The sequence below is a fragment of the Nicotiana tabacum genome, chromosome 5, assembly GCF_000715075.1.
Source record: "Nicotiana tabacum cultivar K326 chromosome 5, ASM71507v2, whole genome shotgun sequence".
In the NCBI taxonomy this organism is placed as follows: Eukaryota; Viridiplantae; Streptophyta; class Magnoliopsida; order Solanales; family Solanaceae; genus Nicotiana; species Nicotiana tabacum.
This window is the reverse complement of record NC_134084.1, coordinates 18952758-18975190: the sequence shown is the minus strand read 5'-3', so window position 1 is coordinate 18975190 and position 22433 is coordinate 18952758. Positions and strand designations below refer to the sequence as shown.

At 40.3% G+C, this 22433-nt stretch overlaps 1 protein-coding gene across 1 annotated transcript; it reads right to left on the bottom strand.

Moving 5' to 3' along the window:
* Positions 1–4442: 4442 nt before the first annotated feature.
* Positions 4443–6044, bottom strand: LOC142180710 (uncharacterized). The gene is made up of 3 exons (XM_075252769.1): positions 5357–6044; positions 5090–5161; positions 4443–5047 (listed from the first exon to the last, which is right to left on the bottom strand). Exons 1-3 carry the CDS (start codon positions 6042–6044, stop codon positions 4443–4445), a joined length of 1365 nt encoding a protein of 454 aa, XP_075108870.1.
* Between the last annotated feature and the right edge of the window lie 16389 nt (positions 6045–22433).

The following is a 22433-nucleotide window of genomic DNA, read 5'->3' as shown; positions in this document are numbered from 1 at the left end:
AGTTACGTAATACTGGAATACTGAATAAGATTAGACTGAGACATGTGTTATTGAACTGATTATGAACACTGAAACTTTAATTGTTTATGACATGCTGAGTAAGCTATACTAAGACTCGGGTATATCAAGCCCAAGTCTATATTGAATACGAACTGAGCTCACAACGTTCAAAATGAAAGTCATGAACGAGTTATGAAGCTAGAGAATAGAAGTTCTACGACTATTTAAGGTATTAGGCTAAACTATGTTTCTGAGGAAATTAGTAACGTGGGAAAAGAAACATAATGTAGGGAGAATTATTAACATTCCCAAACATAGAGAGTTAGCCTCACATACCTTAACTTCCTACCCTTGAGCACAATACAACGTTTGACAACCCTCTCAACTTTAATCTATAGCAATACAAGTCAAAGGGATTCCATATTAGCTATGATGCTCATGTTTTGGTCACTTAAGCATTTTATCAAACACTTGGTGAAAATAAAACTTCATAGTCCTTATTAATGGTGTATCTACACCCAACAACCCATTCTCTTGTTCCTAGATAAATTCTAAAGCCTCAAATGATTATAATCAACATTATTCTTCATCACCCATAAGGTAAACAACACCCTTAACCAATAATCAAAAATCAAAACCCCAACCCTATAATCGTTCATGCTTTTATATCAAACCCATAAACTTATATCTCATGAACTAGGGTTTATAATAATTAAACCAATGCTAGAATCAATTAGAGGGTGAAGACATTACCTTTTTGAAGTTCAAACCCTTTGCATTCGAGTTCTAGGCTTCCTTCTCTCAACAATGATGTCCTAATCGAATATCTAATGATATGGAGGGTTTACCCATGTTAATAAGATGTTGGAAAATTGAAATTAACTTAGAATCACCATTAGAACTTACCTTGGGTGGTGGAAGGACCCTTAAGGAGTTAGGTTTTTGAGAGTTCCCCTTTCTAGAGCAAGTTTTTATGTTTTGGGGTTGTGGGGAACGATATATATCTTTAAAACGACCCCCCACGAGTGCACCCACGCACTTGACAACCTGACCGCACTACTGACCGCACAAAACGGCAGTAACACTGCCTCAGAAGAAGCGCGGGCACGCTACAGGGCACGCATATCGCATACTGTTCTGTAAAATGCGCATAACTTTTTGTACAGAGATCCGTTCAGGCTCCATAATATATCATTGGAAAGCTATTTTAAAGGCCTACAACTTATATTTTGAGGTTTTCCAAATACCTTACATGTTTTTCACCAAACCTCCTACAAGACTGATATTTTGTAAACTTCGTAGATTTTATCGAATCTTGTACACTTCACTCTTCGTCTTGATTCTAAAATAACTATTTCCACCAATAATCATACCAATGGAACTTCACATGTCCAAAATATAACCTTACCACTCGTTTAACACATTCACACCTAAGCCGAATTTATAGGGTGTTACATTATCTCCCCTTTGGAATCATTCGTCCTCGAATGATAGTCGTGGTTGCAACTACGACTATCTATCGACACTAAACGGGTGTGATGGTGATATGCGTATATTGAAATATCATGAATACATGTATATCAAACTAAACGAGTACATGATAATTGAATACTAAGCTGAGTAAATACTGAAGGGCATGGAGATTATAATATACGGCCTGAATGGAAAGGCTGATTACTTTCCACATTTCCCTTTTGCTCTTTAAAGAGATGGGGATATATAGATTTCATGTCCTCTTTGGCTTCCCATGTATCCTCTTCAACCTTTTGATTCCTCCAAAGCACTTTTACTGAAGTAATTTCCTTAGTTCTGAGCTTGCGGATTTGACGATCAAGAATAGCCACTGGAATTTCTTCGTAAGACAGGATGTCTTTAACCCCTATAATCTATGTAGGAACTACAAGAGACGGGTCTCCCATGAATTTCTTCAACATGGACACATGAAACACTGGGTGTACAACAGCTAGTTCTTGTGACAATTCTAACTCATAAGCCACATGTCCGATCCTTCACAGGATTCTATATGGACCAATATAGCAGGGACTAAGCTTCCCCTTCTTCCCAAACCTCATAACGCCTTTCATGGGCGATACTTTCAAAAACACCCAATCATCAACTTGGAACTCTAAGTCTCTACGCCGCACGTTCGAATAGGACTTTTGGTGACTTTGAGCCATCTTCAAATGCCTTTGTATCAAGTTGAATTTCTCCATAGCCTGATAGACCAAATCGGGTCCTAACAACTCCGCTTCTCCAACTTCGAACCAACCAATTGATGATCTACGTCTTCGCCCATACAGAGCTTCGTACGGTACCATATTGATACTAGAGTGATAGCTGTTATTGTAAGCAAACTTAATGAGAGGTAGATGATCGTCTCAATTACCTTTAAAATCAATAACACACGCCCTCAACATATCCTCAAGAGTTTGAATGGTGCGTTCTGCCTGGCCATCTGTCTGAGGATGAAAAGCGGTGCTGAGGTTCACCCTTGTGCCCAATCCCTTCTGAAAGGATTTCCAAAAGTTTGTTGTGAACTGAGCACCACGATCTGAGATAATGGACAAAGGAGTCCCATGCAATCGGACAATTTCTTGGATATACAACTTGGCATAATCCTCGGCCGAATCTGTAGTCTTCACTGGCAAGAAGTGAGCTGACTTGGTAAGTCGGTCTACAATCACCCAAATCGAATCATGCTTTCGGAACGAGCGAGGTAGACCTATTATGAAGTCCATGTTTATCATCTCCGATTTCCAAATGGGAATTTTTATATTCTGAGTTAAACCACCAGGCCTCTGGTGTTTGACTTTCACCTGCTGGCAATTTGGACACTTAACCACGAAATCTGCTATATTTTTTTTCATATCGTTCCACCAATAAACCTCCTTAAGATCATGATACATCTTTGTTAAACCTGGGTGAATAGAATACCTGGAATTGTGGGCTTCTGACATAATCCATTCTCTGAGCCCATCTACGTCTAGAACACATAGTCTGCCTCTGTATCTCAAAGTACCATCATCTCCCCCTTGTTCAAAAACCATAGTCTTGTGTTTGTGAATTCCTTCCTTCAGCTGTAATAAGTAGGGATCACCGAACTGTTTTTCTTTTACTTCGGCTACTAAGGAGGATTCAGCCCTGTTCTGGAGAACAACGCCACCATCTTCGGAGTCCAAAAGTCGAACTCCTAGATATGCTAAGAGGTGGACTTCCTTCATCATAGTTCGATTGTCTGCCTCAACATGAGCTAAGCTTCCCATAGAACACCGACTGAGAGTATCGACTACAACATTTGCTTTCCCCGGATGATAGAGGATATCAACATCATAATCCTTAAGTAATTCGAGCCACCTTCTCTGACGTAGATTTAATTCTCTTTGCTTGAAGATGTACAGGAGGCTCTTGTAATATGGAAAAATGTCAACATGTACCCTATACATATAATGGCACCAGATCTTAAGCGCAAACACCACAACTGCTAATTCAAGATCATGAGTCGGATAATTCTTCTCGTGAGCCTTGAGTTGTCTCGATGCATAGGCTATGACTTTACAGTGCTGCATTAATACACACCCAAGACCAATCCCTGAAGCATCAAAATAAACAACGAACCCTTCGGTTCCTTCCAGTAGTGTCAGGACTGGAGCTGAAGTCAATCTCTTCTTTAACTCCTCAAAAATTTTCTTGCACGCGTCCGATCATTGAAACTTGACTTTCTTCTGAGTTAATCTATTCAAAGGGGACGAGATAGAAGAAAATCCCTCTACGAACCGCCTATAATAGCCAGATAGACCCAAGAAACTTCTTATATCGGACACTGAGGTGGGTCTAGGCCAATTCTTCACTGCCTCTATTTTTTGGAAGTCCACCTTCACGCCTTTCCCGGAGATGACATGGCCCAAGAACGCTACTGATTTCAACCAAAATTCACACTTAAAAAATTTTGCATATAGCTTGTGATCCTGCAGTGTCTGCAACACAATTCTGAGATGTTCTGCATGGTTAGTCTCGCTACGGGAATAAATCAAGATGTCATCAATAAACACGATAACAAACAAATCAAGATAAGGCTTGAAGACCCTATTCATAAGGTCCATGAAATCTGCTGGTGCATTCGTTAAACGGAATGACATTGTCAAAAATTCGAAATGCCCATATCGAGTCCTTGAAGCTGTTTTTGGAATATCAACTTCCCTAACCTTCAACTGATGGTATCCCGATCTGAGGTCAATCTTGGAAAAACACTGGGCACCCTGAAGTTGATCAAATAAATCATCTATTTTGGGATGAGGGTACTTGATCTTGATGGTGACTTTATTCAACTGACGATAGTCGATGCACATACGCAAAGACCCATCCTTCTTTCGGACAAACAAGACCGGTGCGCCCCAAGGTGAGACACTTGGACTTATAAATCCCTTATCTAGAAGTTCTTTCAACTAGACTTTTAACTCTTTCAACTCTGTTGGAGCCATTCTATAAGGCGGAATAGATATCGGCTTAGTGCCTGGAAGTAGATCAATTCCAAAGTTAATCTCTCTATCGGGAGGGATTCCAGGGAGATCTTCGGGAAACACTTCTGGAAATTCATTTACAATTGGTACCGATTGGAGAGTGGGGATTTGAGCATCTACATCTTTAACTCGAACCAGGTGATAGATATATCCCTTGGAGATCATCTTTCTGGCTTTAAGATAGGAAATAAACCTACCCCTAGGTGTTATTACGTCACCCTTCCATTCCAAGACTAGTTCACCAGGAAATTCAAAACTTACTATTTTGGTTCTACAACCTACTGTGGCATAACATGACTCTAACCAATCCATGCCCATGATCAAATCAAAGTCTACAATCTCCAATTCTACTAAGTCTGCTGCAGTAAGATGATGATGCGTTTTGACTGGACATCCCCTATAGATACACCGTGCTATAACTGATTCTCCAACTGGAGTGGACACTTCAAAGGGTTCACACAACCTTTCTGGTTCTATACCAAATTTCTTAGCAATATATGGGGTTACATAAGATAGGGTGGACCCCGGATCTATAAGAGCATAGACATCAAAAGTGAATATTGTTAGCATACCTGTGACAACATCTTCACAAGCCTCTGTATCTTGACAATCTGCCAGTGCATACAAGCGGTTTCGACCACCGCCTGCATTATTAGACTTTGCTGTACCGCGCCCTTACTGGGCCTGAGAGTTATGATGGGTTGCTGAATTAGTAGACTGAGCTACATTTCCTCCATTGTTCTGCTTTGCCGATGGACAATCCCTCAAGAAGTGGCCCTCCTGACCGCACCCAAAGCAACCATTTGTGCCCAAATGACATAACCCCGGGTGCCTCTTACCACCCGTGTTGCAAATAGGGTAACCAGGGACTCTGTAGCCCACACTAGCCTGTGACTGTGAGTCTGCTGTTCTAAAATTCTGGTTTTTCTTGTTAAACTTTGACCTCTGAACCGGTGCACTAGCTGAAGATGGAGTAGGTCCTGATTTTGATTTCTTGAAAAACTGGCGATTGCCTCCTACTTGAGAACCCCCATGGCTGAAATTTCCTGCAGACTTAGCTCTTTTGCTGAATTCCCTGTCCTTCTCTTTCCGTAGCCGCTCTTCTTCCTTCAACCTGTCTTCGTTCCCTTGAACAAAGGTAACCATCTTAGTGATGGTGATGTCATTTTTCTGAGCAGCTATATTAGCATCAGCAAACAAATCATCTGAAATCCCCAACACAAACTGCCTAACTCTGGCCCTCAAATCACTTACCATATCCGGAGCATACTTGGCCAGAGAGACGAATTTGAGGTAGTACTCATTCACACTCATATCATTCTGTCTGAGACTCTCAAACTCCAAAGCCTTAGCTTCCAAGACCTCAATGGGTAGAAAGTGATTAAGGAACGCATCTGCAAACTCCTTCCAAGTTACAGGATCCGCATCCTCCCCTCGGGACTCTTCCCATGTTTCATACCAAGTGTTGGCAACATCCATCAACTGGTACGCAGCAAGCTCTGTTGCCTCAGTGTCTGTAGCATGCATTACTCAAAATATCTTCCAAACCTCATCAATGAAGTTTTGTGGATCCTCATCCTTTTTAGACCCTGTGAAGATGGGAGGTTTCATGTTGACGAATTCCCTAGACCTGGAACTAACCATCTCATGAACATCGCTTGTTCCCTGCCTTTGAACCTGAGTAGCAACAATCTGGGTGAGCAACTGGATAACTCCCCTGACAGCCATGTCTGAAGCACTGGGCACTGAGCCTAGTGCAACCCCCTAGGCTGGAGTGTCCTCCTCCTGAGCAGCATTAGTTGTGGCCCCCTGGCTAGTAGCTATGGCCCTCTTGGTGTACTTTCTTTTCGCAGGCATTTTTCTGAAATACGCAATTCGCACAGTTCCTGAAAACATAGCTCTAACTACACGATCTAGAGTATGAAAGAAATGGAACAATCCTAGATGTCTTGGTGGTCAACTATTTACATGTGTGGCACGCACACACACAAAAAAGAGACCCCACTGGACACGGCTTCATAGACTCCCTAGGACTCTTGAACCTAGGGCTCTGATACCAAGTTTTGTCACGCCTTGAACCATGGTCTGTGCATAATACGACACTCGGTGCCTAACTGCATATGACCGAGCGAACCAACTGTATGGCTGAATCAACATATGGTATAACTATGAGCTAGAGGTAAATATAAAACATGATAATCTACTAAGGAGTCTGACTGAAATATCATAGATGCGGAAAATACTAAAAGGTCTGCAAGTATAAACAAGTAGCCGACAAGGCTAACACCTGAAAGCCTGCTAATATCTGACTGATTGGGTTATAGTCTACAAAGCCTCTAAATAATACTGAAAATGCTAACTGTTTACCGGGACAAGGTCCCTGGTATACCTTATTAACTGAAATACTATAATGACTAAAACAAAAGAGAGATGAGGCCCCGAAAGACTGGGGCTCACCCTTTGTCTGGTGACCCTGAGTTAGCTACTCTTGAGTACGGGTAGCATGAGTCTGGGCACCTCCCCCAGCCTGTGAAGTGGTTGGTGCAGTTGGAATCGAAATCGCCTAAGCCAGGCTCGTGCACACAGTCAAAATTTGGGCTAAGGCCTCCTAAAGAGATGGGCAATTTTAGTGCCTGAGTTGGTCCTACCGGCTTAAAAACATCTGGTACCTACTCTGGAGCAGGAGAAAATAGGGGCTCTACAGGTGCTGCTCTATTGTAGTACGATCCATACTTCAGCCTCTACCGCGGCCCCGTCCTGGTGGTATTGTTGGTCGTTCGCCTGATCCGATCGCATGTGTCCTCACCATCTGTTAGAGAATAAAAGAGTCAAGTTTCGAACTTTGAAAATAACAAACCCACATGACAAGAATCCAAGAAAGAACTTTCCTAACAATGCGACAGCCTCTCGAAGATAAGCACACGTCTTCGTACCGATCCGCAAGACTCTACTAAACTTGCTATGAGTCATAATACCTATGAACCTAGGGCTCTAATACCAAATTTCCATGACCCAATATCCCAAACCGTTATTATGACACCTATCACACTTTCTAGGCAAGCCAAACATAACAATAAAGAACCAAAATAACAGGAATTTGTAGAAATAGTGCAAGTCTGAAATCACAATAACAAAATACCACTAACATATGATAAACTCCCTCAGAAAATGGTAAATATAGAGTCATGAGCTCTACTACAAAATACAAGTCTGAAAAACTAAATAAGAATATTGTCTGAACTAAAACAACAATACATAAGAAAAGAAAAGTCAAGACTGCGAGCGAAAATGCTAATTTACCTTGTCTCTCGATATCCCGCTCAACAAGAATCTCTGCTACGGATAGCTGGTACAAACACCTGGATCTGCTCAACTAATTATAGAGTGTAGTATGAGTACAATCGACCCAATATACTCAATACATATTGTGACTAACCTCGGTGAGGTAAAAGAAGCAAGAATTATAAATGATACCTACTATAACATGTATAGTTTCATCAATTTAATAGGTACAAATAATAATGTGATCAAGTATAAAGCACAGAAGGAACTATCTCTGTATGTGTGCGAACAAATTTTCAAGTAATTTGCTCAGTTAATGATACAACATATAAGGGTAGTATGCAAACGAATCAGGTAAATGACTACAAAAATTGCAAGTAAAGATGAAATGCAAATCCAAACAACCACTGTCTAGATTTCCTCAACCTTTCCATATCCGTACCAAACCACTAATGAGTTTTCCTCAATATCTGCATGTACACCATCAAGAGAGAAATAAGAGAGGATGACCCTAAGGGCATGGATCCATATCCACATGCAAGCACGACCAATTCAACGTGCTACCAGCCCAAGCATGGTCACATGCTTAATATCATAATATGTCCAGTGTGCTCACATGTATAATAGTACAATCCACCCGATGTGGTCACATGCATACCAATACGAATCCGTCTGGCGTGGTCATATGCATAACAATATGATCTTCCTGGTGTGTTCATAGGCACCCAATGCAAGTAATATCATACAAAAGCAAATATACAAGAATACATGTATATGATGAATGAATATCAAATTCCATGCTCTTGGACTCGTATAATGACATTCTAAAGTGTAGGCATGTGCAAAGTGTGCTATCATAGCTCAAATCGACAATTTCATCACAGAAATAGACATTTTCAAGTTTATTCAGGGATTTAGCCTTTATGTAACCTCAAACGTGGCTCAAATAGTTTACAACAAGGCTACAAATATGAGAAACATTATAGCTTACAACTTATGAGTAAATTCTAGGCATATCATAGCCTAAGCACTACCCGAGCATCGATGAATACCCTGGTGCTCGCACATGGGCTCAAACCCCACATATATGTGTACCCATAGCATGTAGATATTACAAATAATTCAGGCAACTAGTGGCTCAATCAAGTTTAGATAAAATACTTACCTCAAGCACGCCAAATTACTCCTCTAACAAGCCATTTCTGCATGTATCAACCTTCGGACAATCCGAATCTAGCCAATATAACTCAATATAATCAATAAAAGCCATAAGAATTGATTCCAAGTGATAAAACTGAGATCATTAACCATTATCAAAAAGTTAACCCAAAACATCAACCCTAGGCCCGCACCTCGGAACCTGACAAAATTTACAAATTCTGAATACTCATTGAATTACGAGTTCAATCATACAAAAAGCATCCAATTCCCACCTTAAATTGACCTTCAAATCCTCAATTTTTACTTTAGGAAGGTTTTACTAAAATCTCTCATATTCACCAATTAAATGCTAAAACTAAAGATTAAATCATGAAATAATAACAAATCCGAGTCCAAAATACTTACCTCGATCTAAATCGCAAAGAGCACCACTCAAATCACCCAAAACCGAGCTCTAAAACTCAAAATATGAAATAATAACTCTAACCCTCGAAATAGGATTTAAAAGAGTCTACCCAGTCATTACACTTCGCGAACACGAAAAATGCCTCGCGTTCGCAAAAAACAAATCTCACCATTTGCCAATTCCTGTTACACGAACGTGACAGCTCAGTCGCGAACGCGATGTTCTAAACCCTACAGCTACGCGATCACATTCCAGATCTCGCGACTGTGAAGAACAAATGGCTGACATCCTCAGGCCTTCCCTTTCTTCTCCTGAACATGTCTCAATGCTCGCGTACGCAATGAACAAACACCACAAAGTTTTGCAAATGCATCCATAACAAAAGACTACCTGCCAGCATTAACTTTACGAAATCGCGTCCCTTACTTTGCGATTGAGTAAGAGGAAGCTGGAAGGACAGATTTCAGCCGTCCAACGAGATGGAAAAGGACTGAAACTCATCCGAAACACATTCGGGCCCCATGAACCCTATCCAAACATACCACCAAATCCTAAAACATAATACAAACTAGCTCCCCAAATCACATAAAAAAATAACACCAAAACCACGAATCGCACATTTATTGTCGAATCCTATCAAACAAATTCCGAATAAGCTCAAATTTTACACACAATTCATAAATGACACAATGGACTTACTCTAACTCCCAAAACTAAAATTTGAACACGATATCGATAAAGTCAGCTCTCACTCAAACCCCTCAACCTTCCAAACCTATTACTTTCAACTTTCGCCAAAAAGCCTCAAACCAACCTACGGACCTCTAAATCAATATCCGGACATGCACATATGTCATAAATCACAATACAAAGATATTAGAACCGTCAAAACTCCACTCTAGAGTCGCCTACACAAAAGTCAAGCTTCGGTCAATGCTTCTAACTTAAGCTTCCAACCTTGGGACTAAGTGTCTCAATTCACTTCGAGTCATCCACAGAACCAAAACAACCACCCGGAAAGTCACCCAACCACAAATGAATATACAAGGAGCAATAAATATGGGAACATGGCTACAATACACAAAATGGCCGATCGGGTCGTTACACAGAGTAGCCAATTGCCTCCAAATTATCTGATCATTTGTACATAAGTATGTAGTCTTTTGTCCCTTGAATGTATCTTAAGACTTTTTTGGTAGATATCTAGTGGTAAAGACCTAGGTTACTCTGATATCTTTCCAACATTCCAACAGTAAATGTAATATCAGGTCTAGTACAAACTTGAGCATACATTAAGCTTTCAACAACAAAAGCATATGAAATGTTCTTTATTTATTCCCTCTCAAGGTCATTCTTTGGGCACTGGTTCAAACTGAACTTGTCACCATTCACTATAGGAGCTACACTCGGTGAAAAATTCTTCATCTGAAACCTCTCTAAAACTTTGTTGGTATAGGTTTCTTGAGATAACCTAAACTACCTCGATGTCTATATGGATGAACCTTAATGCCAATGACATAAAGATGCATCACCCATATCTTTCAGAATTTTGAGAGAGAAATTATTTCACCTTATATAGCATTCTCTTATCATTGGTTGCAAGAAGAATATCATTCACATATTGAATTAGAAAATAAATTTTACACAAGCTGATCTTCTGGTATGTATGTTGATCTATAATATTCTAAACAAAGCCAAATGAACAGATAACATCATAAAATTTTAAATGCCATTGATGGGAGGCTTATTTTAATCCATATATGGATTTATTTAGCTTGCACACCAAGTGATCACTATTACTAGAAGAGAATCCTTCATGTTGTTTCATACAAACCACTTTTTCTAGATCTCCATTGAGAAATGTAATTTCACATTTATTTGTTATAATTCTAAGTCAAAATGGGCTACTAATACCATCATAATGCGCAAGGAATCTTTCTTAGATACAGGAGAAAAAGTCTCTCTATAATCAATTCCTTCTTTTTGAGTGAATCCTTTAGCAATGAGTCTTGCCTTATATCTTTTTCTATTTTCCAATGAATCTCTTTTAGTTTTGAAGACCCATTTACATCCAATGACTTTTACACCATCAGGAAACTTGACAAGATCCCATACCTCGTTATTTTTCTTGGAGTTTATCTCTTATTTCATGGCATTGTACCACAATTCTGATTCTTTACAACTTATAGCTTGTGAAAAACTTAGGATCATTTTTGGCTCCAATGTCAAATTCTTGTAGATACACGTAGTCAATAGAATTGCTGATTTTCTTTCTCTAGTATATCTTCTTAATGTTGTATCAACATTTTCCTGAGGATCGTGTTGATCAATTGGTTGCTCAATAGTTTCAGGAATTACTTGAACAACCTCATCTACAAGAATATTCTCATCAGTTTGTGGAACCTCGATGACTGGTTGCTCAACACCTAATTGAATTTGAGGAGCGTGCGTAATAACCAGTCTTTCACTTGAAGTTGAAGGTTGATCGCTTACAATAACTATGTTCTAAAATTGATCACTCTCACTAAACAAGTCATTCTAAAAAAAATTGCATTTCTTAATTCAACAATTCTAGTGGTATGAGATGGACAATAAAAATTTTATCCTTTAAACCTTTTGGCATATCTAATGAAATACCCACTAATGGTTCTCGGATCCAGTTTCTTGTAGGTTATATACTCTATCTTCAGACGATCATCCCCATATGCGTATATGTCGCAAACTCTGTTTCCAAACTCTAAATAACTCAAAAGGTATATTTTGGACAGACTTGGTTGGAACTCGATTTAATATATACCACTATTGTTTTAAGAGCTTCAATACACAAGGACTTAGGTAGCTTAGAGCTACTCAACATACTTCACACCATGTACATTAAAGTTCAATTTCTTTTTTTCGCTACACCAATTTGGTATGGAGAACCTAGTATAATATATTGGGGAACAATCCCATTTTCTGGAAGAAACTTAGCAAATGGACCTTGTGCTTCTCCATTCTCCGTGTATTTACCATAATACTCACCAACTCTATCAGATCTCACAATCTTAATATGCTTTCCGCATTGTTTCTCTACTTCAGCCTTGAAACCTTAAAGGCTTCTAATGCTTCATACTTATTATGAAGCATGTAGAGATACATGTATCGTGAGTAATCATCTATAGTGATAAAATATTTTTGACCATATGCATCTATGGCTGGAAAATGTCAGTACGTATGATTTCTAATATGTTTGAACTCCTTTTGGTACCTTTCTTTGACATATTGGTCTGCTTGCCTTTAATGTAGTCCACACAAGTATCAAAATTAGTAAAATCTAGAGCACTAAGTACTCCATCATTTACTAATCTCTAAGTACTATCTATGGAGATATGTCCTAATCTCTAGTCTACAAAGTAGAGGAATCTTCATTCATAAGTGATAGAAACTAAGAGTTCGCCAAACTATATAGAGAACCAGGTTCTCTATCAGTTCCCAAGGTAAGCAACAGACTGTAAAACTAAATAGTATAGGGAAACAGGTACTCTATCTGTTCCAACAGTAAAAAGGCAGTAAATAAAGAACACTCATTATTTAAGTAGAAAACTCCTTACTCAAGAGATTAAAAATCACGACCTACCCTAGTAGGATTTCAACTCCACTAAGACTAGCAAACTTCAGATTAAACTTATTGCAATTTAGGAATTAAACTCTTAATCCCTTACCCCTTACAATAACTCTATTGTAAGCCTTTTGCAATAAATCTATTACAAAGCAACAAACCTTGACTAACTATAGTCAAGAAACTAAACCAAACAGTAGTTTAAATATGTTCTACAAAGACACGTCTTGAAAGTAGTGTAGGATTATAAATGAAGAACAAAATAACAAAGACTCAACAAATGTAAGGACTTGCGATATCTTCAATTTTTGGATCTAGTCCTTGAGGTTGCAGCAGCTTCGTTCTTGAGAAAGGTGGTGGCTAGCACTTGAGAGAATATTATTTTTTTGGATTTGCAAGTGTTAGGAAAATGAAATCCCTTGCCTCAAATTGATTATATGTGTGTGTGAGGTCATCAAAGATGATGCAATAAAGTACCATTAGTTTGGCCTTAGAAAGCTACAATTGTGCTGATGTACTGTTGCTAGACGGTATAGTGCAGCAGCTTTTACTGCTATAGAGTTGACTGCACAATGACCAGGGGAACTGATCCTTATTTTCTCCATCTGATGTTCCCTTATCTGATTTCATTGAGAATTGAACCAAACATCTGACTAGTTACTTTAAACGCAAAGGAACTAATTGTATCAGGTTCCTTATCTGGTTCTCTCATGAAATTTGTCAAATCATTAAAAAAAGATGCATAATTGTGAATCAGCCATATTCCCCTTAAGAACATGTTTCCTCCCTTTCAATTTTGAAGTAACATATCTGCTGTTAGTTGGTATAGTGCAACAACTTTTACAACTGTAGAGTTGACTGTATGGCGACCAAGGGAACTGATCACATCTAGTCCCCATATGGTTCCTCGAGAACATTTGGCAAATCATCAAAATAAGAAATAACATAACTTATCAATTTCCCCCTGATGATGGCAACCCCAGAATTGATATTCCCCCTGAGAACCAGATTTCTTACAAGTTCCCCCTAAGGATCAGACCTATAAGCAACATGTTAACAACAACATTGCCCCTGCGAAGCAGACCTATCTTTCATGCACAACACATCATATCAATTCACATCGCGGGGTCTGGGAGGGTAGTTGTAACGACCTGACCGGTCGTTTTGAGTGTTATAGCTCCGTTCCCTCATTTATTGCTTATTCTTTGCTCAATTGCCGTTATGTGACTTACCAGAGTAGTTGGTTTGGTTCCGGGGATGTTTCAGAATGAGTTGAGACACTTAGTCTCAAGGTTGGAATCTTAAGTTGAAAATATTGACCAGATGTTGACTTATGTGTGAATGACTCCGAATTGGAGTTTTGATGGTTCTATTAGCTCCGTGATTTTAGACTTAGGAGCGTGTTCGGATTGTGATTTGAAGGTCTGTAGTTGAATTAGGCTTGAAATGGTAAAAGTTAGAAATTTAGAAGTTTGGCCGAGAGTGGACTTTGTGGTTACCGGTCTTGGATTGGAGTTTCGAGAGTTGGAGTAGGTCTACGGTGTCATTTGTGACTTATGTGCAAAATTTGGGGTCAATCGGATGTGATTTCATAGGTTTCAGTGTCGTTTGTGGATGTTGGAATTCCTTATTTTCAATAGGCTTGAATTGGGGTATGATTCATATTTTTGATGTCGTTTGATATGATTTGATTGCTCAACTAAGTTCGTATCATATTTTAGGACTTGTTGGTATAATTGGTTGAGGTCCCGAGGGCTTCGGGTGGAGTTCGGATGGTTAAGGGATCGAATTTGGAGTTTGGGTTATTGCTGAAACTAGGAGTCTGCAAGTATAATCTTTCTTGCGGTGCTTTGATCATAGGTGCAAGCTCGTAGGTATGAGCTATTTTGCACAAAAGAAGTCAACAGTGGAGTTGGTAGTCCTCGCAGGTACGAAGAGCTTGCCCGCACCTGCGAGGTCGCATGTGCGAAGAATTGAGCATAGAAGCAGAAATGGAGATGGGGCTGGGTTCGCAAAAGTGGTAGTGTGGCTTGTAGAAGCGAGTCCGCGGGGTGCATTGTTATGGTCCGCAAGAGCGAAGGGAACTATAGAAGCGGGGGAAAGATCGCTTTCGCGACACCGCAGAAGCGGATAAGTTGTCGCATGTGCGAGGAGACCTGGGCAATGTTTTAAAAAAGAGGGTTCCGTGATTTTCAACATTTCAAGCTCGGGATTAGGCAATTGTTTGGAGGGATTTCGAAGGGATTCTTTAGGTAAGTCACTTGTGGTTTAATTTATTCAGTAATTATGTTTCCCTATTGAATTTCCCACCTAGTTTGTGTGTTTTTTATATGAAATTTGGCAGTTGGAGGCTAGGGATTTGTAGAGTTTAATTTGGGGATTTGAGTGGTGATTCGATGTCAGATTTTAGTAAATTTGGTATGGCTAGACTCGTGGTTGTATGGGTGTTTGGATTTTGTGACTTTTATTAGATTTCGAGATGTGGGCCCCAGGGCCTGTTTTTGAGTCGTCTTTTTAAATTTGATTTAGCAATAAGTGTTTTCTTATAGAATTGATTCCTTTTGCTTGTGTTGATTTTATCGAACTATTTGTGTCAAGATTCGGGGCATTCGGAGGCTGTTTTGCGAGGCAAGGGCATATTGGAGCAGAGATTTGCACGGTTTGAGGTAAGTAATACTTATAAACTTGGTTATGAGGGCATGAAACCCAAATTACGTGCTATGTGATCGATGTTAAGGTGAAGCGCATGCTAGGTGACGGGCGTGTAGGCGTGCACCATAAAAATTGCAAATTTGTCACTTCCCTAGAATTACGTAGTCATTTTATCTGAACATTCTTATTGTACTCTATGTGTTAGAGCACCTGAGTTGTGAATCATGCTGGGAAATCATGTTTAGGCTATATGCTGCCACTATTAGGACCTACAGTGGTCGTTCTGTGATGTTGAGTTATTTGCTTAATTGCAGTTATGTACTCAGTCGCTTCCCTCATTTCATATCATATCTCAGTCTTTGTTATTGTATATTGCCACATCTCGCATAATTGTCTAGAGCTGTTTAATATGAGCGTTGTGAGCCCGTGAGACTGGAAAGATTGGTGACTAAGTTGGGGCCTGAGTGTCGTGCTGTGAATGATATATAAATATATATAGATCGGGTTGTGCGCCACAACGATCCTTATGGATATATATATGTGGACGGGTTGCACGCCACAATGAGCCTTAGGGCTATATATATGTGGATTGACTTGGTGCCGGGAACTCAGCCCATTTCTATTTCACTGTATCAAATGGCACCGACTGAGTTGAAGTAATTGAAGGAGCATCTTCAGGAACTCCTTGATAAGGGGTTTATTAGGCCTAGTGTGTCTCCTTGGGGTGCACCGGTTCTGTTTGTGAAGAAGAAGGATGGTACTATGCGGACGTGCATTGATTATAGGCAGTTGAACAAAGTTACAATCAAGAACAAGTATCCTTTGCCAAGCAGTGATGATCTATTCGACCAGCTTTAGGGAGTGAAGGTGTTCTCTAAAATTGATTTGAGGTCTGGGTATCACCAGTTGAAGATTCGGGACTCGAATATTCTAAAGACAGTATTCAAGACCTGTTACAGTCATTATGCGTTCCTAGTGATGTCTTTGGGGATGACCAACGCCCCAGGAACATTCATGCATCTGATGAACAATGTATTTCAGCCTTATCTCGACTTATTTGTCTTAGTATTCATTAATGATATACTAGTGTACTCACGTAGCTAGGATGAGCATGCCCTACATTTGAGGAGTGTGTTGTAGCAGCTGAGGGAGGATATTCTTTATGCCAAGTTCTCCTAGTGTGATTGGTTTAATTCGATGTCATTCATGGGGCACGTTGTGTCTAGTTAAGGGATTCAGGTGGATCCAAAGAAGATAAAAGCGGTTCAGAGTTGGCCCCGACTGTCCTCAGCTACGGAGATTCTGAGCTTTCTCGGCTTGACCAGATATTATCGTTGCTTCATCGAGGGTTTCTCATCTATTGCATCACTTTCAGGTGGTCGGATGAGTGTGAAGAGAGCTTTCAAAAGCTCAAGACTGTCTTGACCACGGTTCTAATTCTAGTTTTGCCTTTATCTTCATGTTCTTATATAGTGTATTGTGATGCATCTCGGATCGGTATTGGGTGTGTTTTGATGCAAGAGGGTAGAGTGATTGCTTATGCTTTATGTCAATTGAAGCCTCATTAGAAGAACTACCATGTTCATGATTTAGAGTTGGTTGCCATCGTTCATACATTAAAGATTTGTAGGCATTATCTCTACGGTGTGTCTTGTGAGGTATTTACAGATCATTGGAGACTCCAGCACTTGTTCAAACAAAAAGATCTAAATTTGAGGCAGCGAAGATGGTTGGAGCCGCTAAAGGACTATGATATTACTATTCTGCCTTGCATTCAAACAAAAGGATCTAAATTGATGCCTTGAGTAGCAAGATGGTGAGTATGGGTAGCCTTGCATTTATTCTTGTTGGTGAGAGATCTCTTGCAGTTGATGTTCAGGCCTTGGCCAACCAGTTCGTGAGATTAGAGTTTTTGGAGTCCACCGGGTTCTAGCTTGTGTGGTTTTTCGATCTTCCTTATATTATCACATCAGAGAGCGCCAGTATACTGATCCTCATTTGCTTGTCCTTAAGAACACGGTTCAACACGGTGACGCCAATGATGTTACTATCGGGGATGATGGGGTGTTAAGGATGCAAGGTCGGATTTGTGTGCCTAATGTAGATGGGCTACATGAGTTGATTCTTGAGGAGGCCCATAGTTTTCAATATTCAATCCATCCAAGTGTCGTGAAGATGTATCAGGACTTGAAGCAGCATTATTGGTGGAGGAGAATGAAAAAGGATATAGTGGGGTTTGTAGCTCGGTGCCTAAGCTATCAACATGTGAAGTATGAGCATCAAAAACCGGGTTGATTGTTCTTGATATTCTGGAATGGAAATGGGAGCGTATCACCATGGATTTTGTAGTAGGGCTCCCACGGACTTCAAATAAGTTTGATGCTATTTGGATGATTGTGGATCGGCTGACCAAGTCCGCGCACTTTATTCTAGTTAGGACTACTTATTCTTCAGAGCGATTGGCTAAGATTTAAATCCGAGAGATTGTTCGCCTTCACGGCGTGTCATAGTATATCATTTCAGATCGGGGCACAGAGTTTACATCGTAGTTTTGGAGAGCAGTACAACGAGAGTTGGGCACCCAGGTTGAGTTGAGTACAACATTTCATCCTCAGATGGATGGACAGTCCGAGCGCACTATTCAGATATTGGAGGATATGCTACGTGCTTGTGTCATAGATTTCGAGGGGTTCTTCGGATCATTTTTTGCCGCTCGCGGAATTTGCTTACAACAATAGCTACCAGTCAAACATTTAGATGGCTTCATATGAGACTTTGTATGGGATACCGTGCCGATCTACGATGGGCTGGTTTGAGCTGGATGAGGCTACGCTATTGGGTACTGACTTGGTTCAGGATGCTTTGGACAAGGTTAAATTGATCCAGGATCAGCTTCGCATAACACAGTCTAGACAGAAGAGTTATGCTGATCGAAAGATCTATGATGTTGCTTACATGGTTGGGGAGAAGGTACTACTCAATTTTTCACCCATAAAGGGTGTTACGAGGTTCGAGAAGAAGGGAAAGTTGAGCCCTCGGTATATTGGGCCGTTTGAGGTGCTTTAGAGGATCGGAGAGGTGGCTTATAAGCTTTCCTTGACACCTAGTTTATCGAGTGTGCATCATGTATTTCATGTTTCTATGCTCTGAAAGCATGTCGGTGATCCGTCTCATCTTTTAGATTTCAGCACGGTTTAGATGGATTGTGATTTGACCTATGATGTGGAGCCGGTGGCCATATTGGGTCGGCAAGTTCGAAAGTTGAGGTCAAAGGATATGGCTTCAGTGAAGGTGCAGTAGAGAGGTTAACCAGTTGAGGAGGCCACTTGGGAGACCGGGCGGGAGATGTGGAGCATATATCACATCTATTTGAGACTCCGGGTATGTTTCTAGACCCGTTCGAGGATGAACGTTTATTTAAGAGGGGGATGATGTAACGGCCCGACCGGTCATTTTGAGAGTTGTAGCCCTCTTCCCTATTTACTACTCATTTTGTGCTTTATAGCTATTATGTGACTTGCTGGGGTAGGTGGTTCGGGTTCAGAGAGGTTTCAGAATAAATTGAAATACTTAGTCTCAAGGTTGGAAGCTTAAATTGAAAAGGTTGATCAGATATTAACTTATGTGTAAACGACTCGAGATTGGAGTTTTGATGGTTTTGTTAGCTCCGTTGGGTGATTTTGGACTTAGGAGCATGCCCGGATTGTGATTTGGAGATCCGTAGTTGAATTAGGCTTGAAATGGCGAAAGTTGGAAATTTAGAAGTTTGGTCGAGAGTGGACTTTGTGGTTATCGGGATCGGATTGGAGTTCCGAGATTTGGAGTAGGTCTGTGGTGTTATTTGTGACTTGTGTGCAAAATTTGGGGTCAATCGGATGTTATTTGATAGGTTCCAGCATCGTTTGTAGAAGTTGGAATTCCTTAGTTTCAATAGGCTTAAATTGGAGTGTGATTCGTGTTTTTACGTTGTTTGATGTGATTTGAGGGCTCGACTAAGTTCTTATCGTGTTTTAGGACTTGTTGGTATAATTGATGGAGGTCTCGGGGGCCTCGGGTGGATTTCGAATGGGAAATGGATCGAATTTGGAGTTTGGGTGATTGTTGAAGCTGAGAGTCCGCTGGTGTAATCGCACATGCGGAGCTTTAATCGCAGGTGCAAGCTCACATGTGCGAGGTGTGTTTCACCGAAGCGGCCAAGAATGGAGCTGGGTACTGCTCGTAGGTGCGAAGAGCTTCCCAGACCTGCGAGGTCGCAGGTAAGAAGAATTGAGTGCAGAAGCATAAATGGAGATAGGGGCTGGGTCCGCAAAAGCAGTAGTGTGGCTCGCAGAAGCGAGTCTGCAGGTGCGCTGTTATGGACTGCAGGAGTGGAGGGAACCACAGAAGCGGGGGAAGGATCGCTTCCACGACGCAATAGAAGTAGATAAGTTGTCGCAGGTGCGAAGAGGACTGGGCAGTGTTTTTAAAACGAGGGTTCCGTGATTTTCATCATTTTTAACATTCCAAGCTCGGGATTAGGCGATTTTGAGAGGGATTTCGAAGAGATTCATTAAGTAAGTAACTTGTGGTTTAATTTATTCAATAATTATGTTTCCCCATTGAATTTCCCACCTAGTTTGTATGTTTTTGAGGTGGTGGGAGTTGGAGGCTAGGGATTTGCAGAGTTTAATTTGGGGATTTGAGTGGCGATTTGATGTCGGACTTTGGTAAATTTGGTATGGCTAGACTCGTAGTTGATTGGGTGTTTGGATTTATTGACAATTATTGGATTCTGAGACATGGGCCCGGGGGTCCACTTTTGAGTTGACTTTTTGACTTTTGATTAAGATCTTAGTATTTTCATATAAAATTGATTCCTTTAGCTCGTGTTCATTGTATCGAATTGTTTGTGTCTAGATTCGAGGCATTCAGAGGCCGATTCGCGAGGCAAGGGCTTATTGGAGTAGAGATTTGCATGGTTTGAGGTAAGTAACACTTCTAAACTTGGTTCTAAGGGTATGAAACCCCGAGTTACATGTATGTGATTGGTGTTGAGTTGGCGCACAAGCTAGGTAACGGGTGTGTGGGCATGCACCATAGTAATTGTCATTTAGTCACTTCCCTGGAACTGCGTAGTCATTTTGAATATTATTACTGTATTCTTTGTGTTAGAGCACTTGAGCTGTGATTTATGCTAGAAATCAGGTTTAGGCTATGTGATGGTACTATCTGGACCCACAGTGGTCGTTCTTTGTTGTTGAGTTACTTGCTTAATTGCAGTTATGTACTCAGTCGCATTCATCATTGCATATCATATCTCAGTCTCTGTTATTGTATATCGTCACATTTTCTACCATTAATTTGGGCTGCTTAGCATGAGCATTGTGATTCCGAGAGACTGGAAAGATTGATAACTAAATGAGGTCGAGGGCCTGAGCTGTGAGTAATATATGTATATATGTGGATCGGGTTGCATGCCGCAACGAGCCTTATGGCTATATATATGTGGATCGGGTTGCACGCCGCAACGAGCCTTATGGCTGTGACTGGGCATATATATATATATATATATATATATATATATATATATATATCGGGGGATCAGTTTGCACGCCACAACGAGCCTTATGATTCTATATATAGTGCTGAATGATGGCTAGCGAGGATTGAGACGGGCAGATTGAGCGCTCTGAGAGAGAGAGTACTTGGGATTACACTGTGTTGCATCACATACGGTATTCACCTTGGCATGTAGATATAGAGATGTCATTTTCATATTATTAGTCACACTTGGATAATCTTTACCTGTGCTAAACTTAACTGTTGAACTTGGAAGCATGTCTATTTTTCTACATTGCTAAATTTTGTATCTTTATTGTATTATTAGAGCTCGCCACTGCTTTCAGACCACAGGTTAGACTTGTTAATTTTTGAGTTGGTTGTATTCACGCTACACCATGCACTTCATGTGCAGATCCAGGTGGTTCCGGGCATGGTGGTTGCTGACTCCTGACATTCCATCAATTCGATGATCATAGATGTAGTGACCTTGGCGTCCGCAGACGTTGACTATCCTCTTATTTCTTTTAGTCTTGTTTTTACTGTCTTACTTTCCTAGACAGTGTCCTATTGGTTAGACTGTGTTGATATTTAGATGCTCATGTACTCCGTGACACCCAGATCTTTTGGGAGGATTTTTGTATTGAGTTTCGAGGTCCATATCCCATATTTTGTGAAATTCTTAATATTTTAAACTTACTTCCGCATATTTGAGTTTTAAAAATGTCGGTATGTGTGAGATGTCGGCTTGCGTAGTATTATGATAGGCGCCATCACGACAGGTCGAGTTTTGGGTCGTGACATGTTAACACATATGTAACTTTTACCCTTTTGGCATCATTGAAAAGAATAACAGAAGAGGCACAACCAAATAGAAGTTCAACAACATTAACTCATGCCACTTGGGCTACACAACATAAACAGTAACAGGAACAACAAGTGAATATCTTTGCAGAAAATAGAGTGATTGCACATAGTAGAGTAATTATAACAAAAGCACAACAGTTTCAATCAGTACAAAATATGACAATTTAAACAACTAAAGTACGAATGTCATCAAATATAGGGATCAAAAGAAGATAGGAATTCGAGGGAATTTTAAAGGAGTGAAAGACATGGATCACTAGGAAGGAAGAAAAGTAAGGGGCTAAGGCCTCTCAGGTTCTTCACCTATTTCCTCAATCTTTCATTCTCACCCGTCAACTTAGCATTCAATTCTGCTAAGGGTCCATGGGGACTTGGTTCTCTACCTATCTGAGCAGGCTTAACCATCAATCAG

What these genes read in the sequence shown, in the direction of transcription:
- LOC142180710 (XM_075252769.1), bottom strand. Translation starts at nt 6,044, where the DNA reads ATGCATGCTACAGACACTGAGGCAACAGAGCTTGCTGCGTACCAGTTG. An exon ending in CCCTATTTGCAACACGGGTG is followed by an intron (nt 5,162 to 5,356) that starts GTAAGAGGCACC and finishes CTAATAATGCAG; the next exon opens with GCGGTGGTCGAAACCGCTTG. An exon ending in TTGTGAAGATGTTGTCACAG is followed by an intron (nt 5,048 to 5,089) that starts GTATGCTAACAA and finishes ATGCTCTTATAG; the next exon opens with ATCCGGGGTCCACCCTATCT.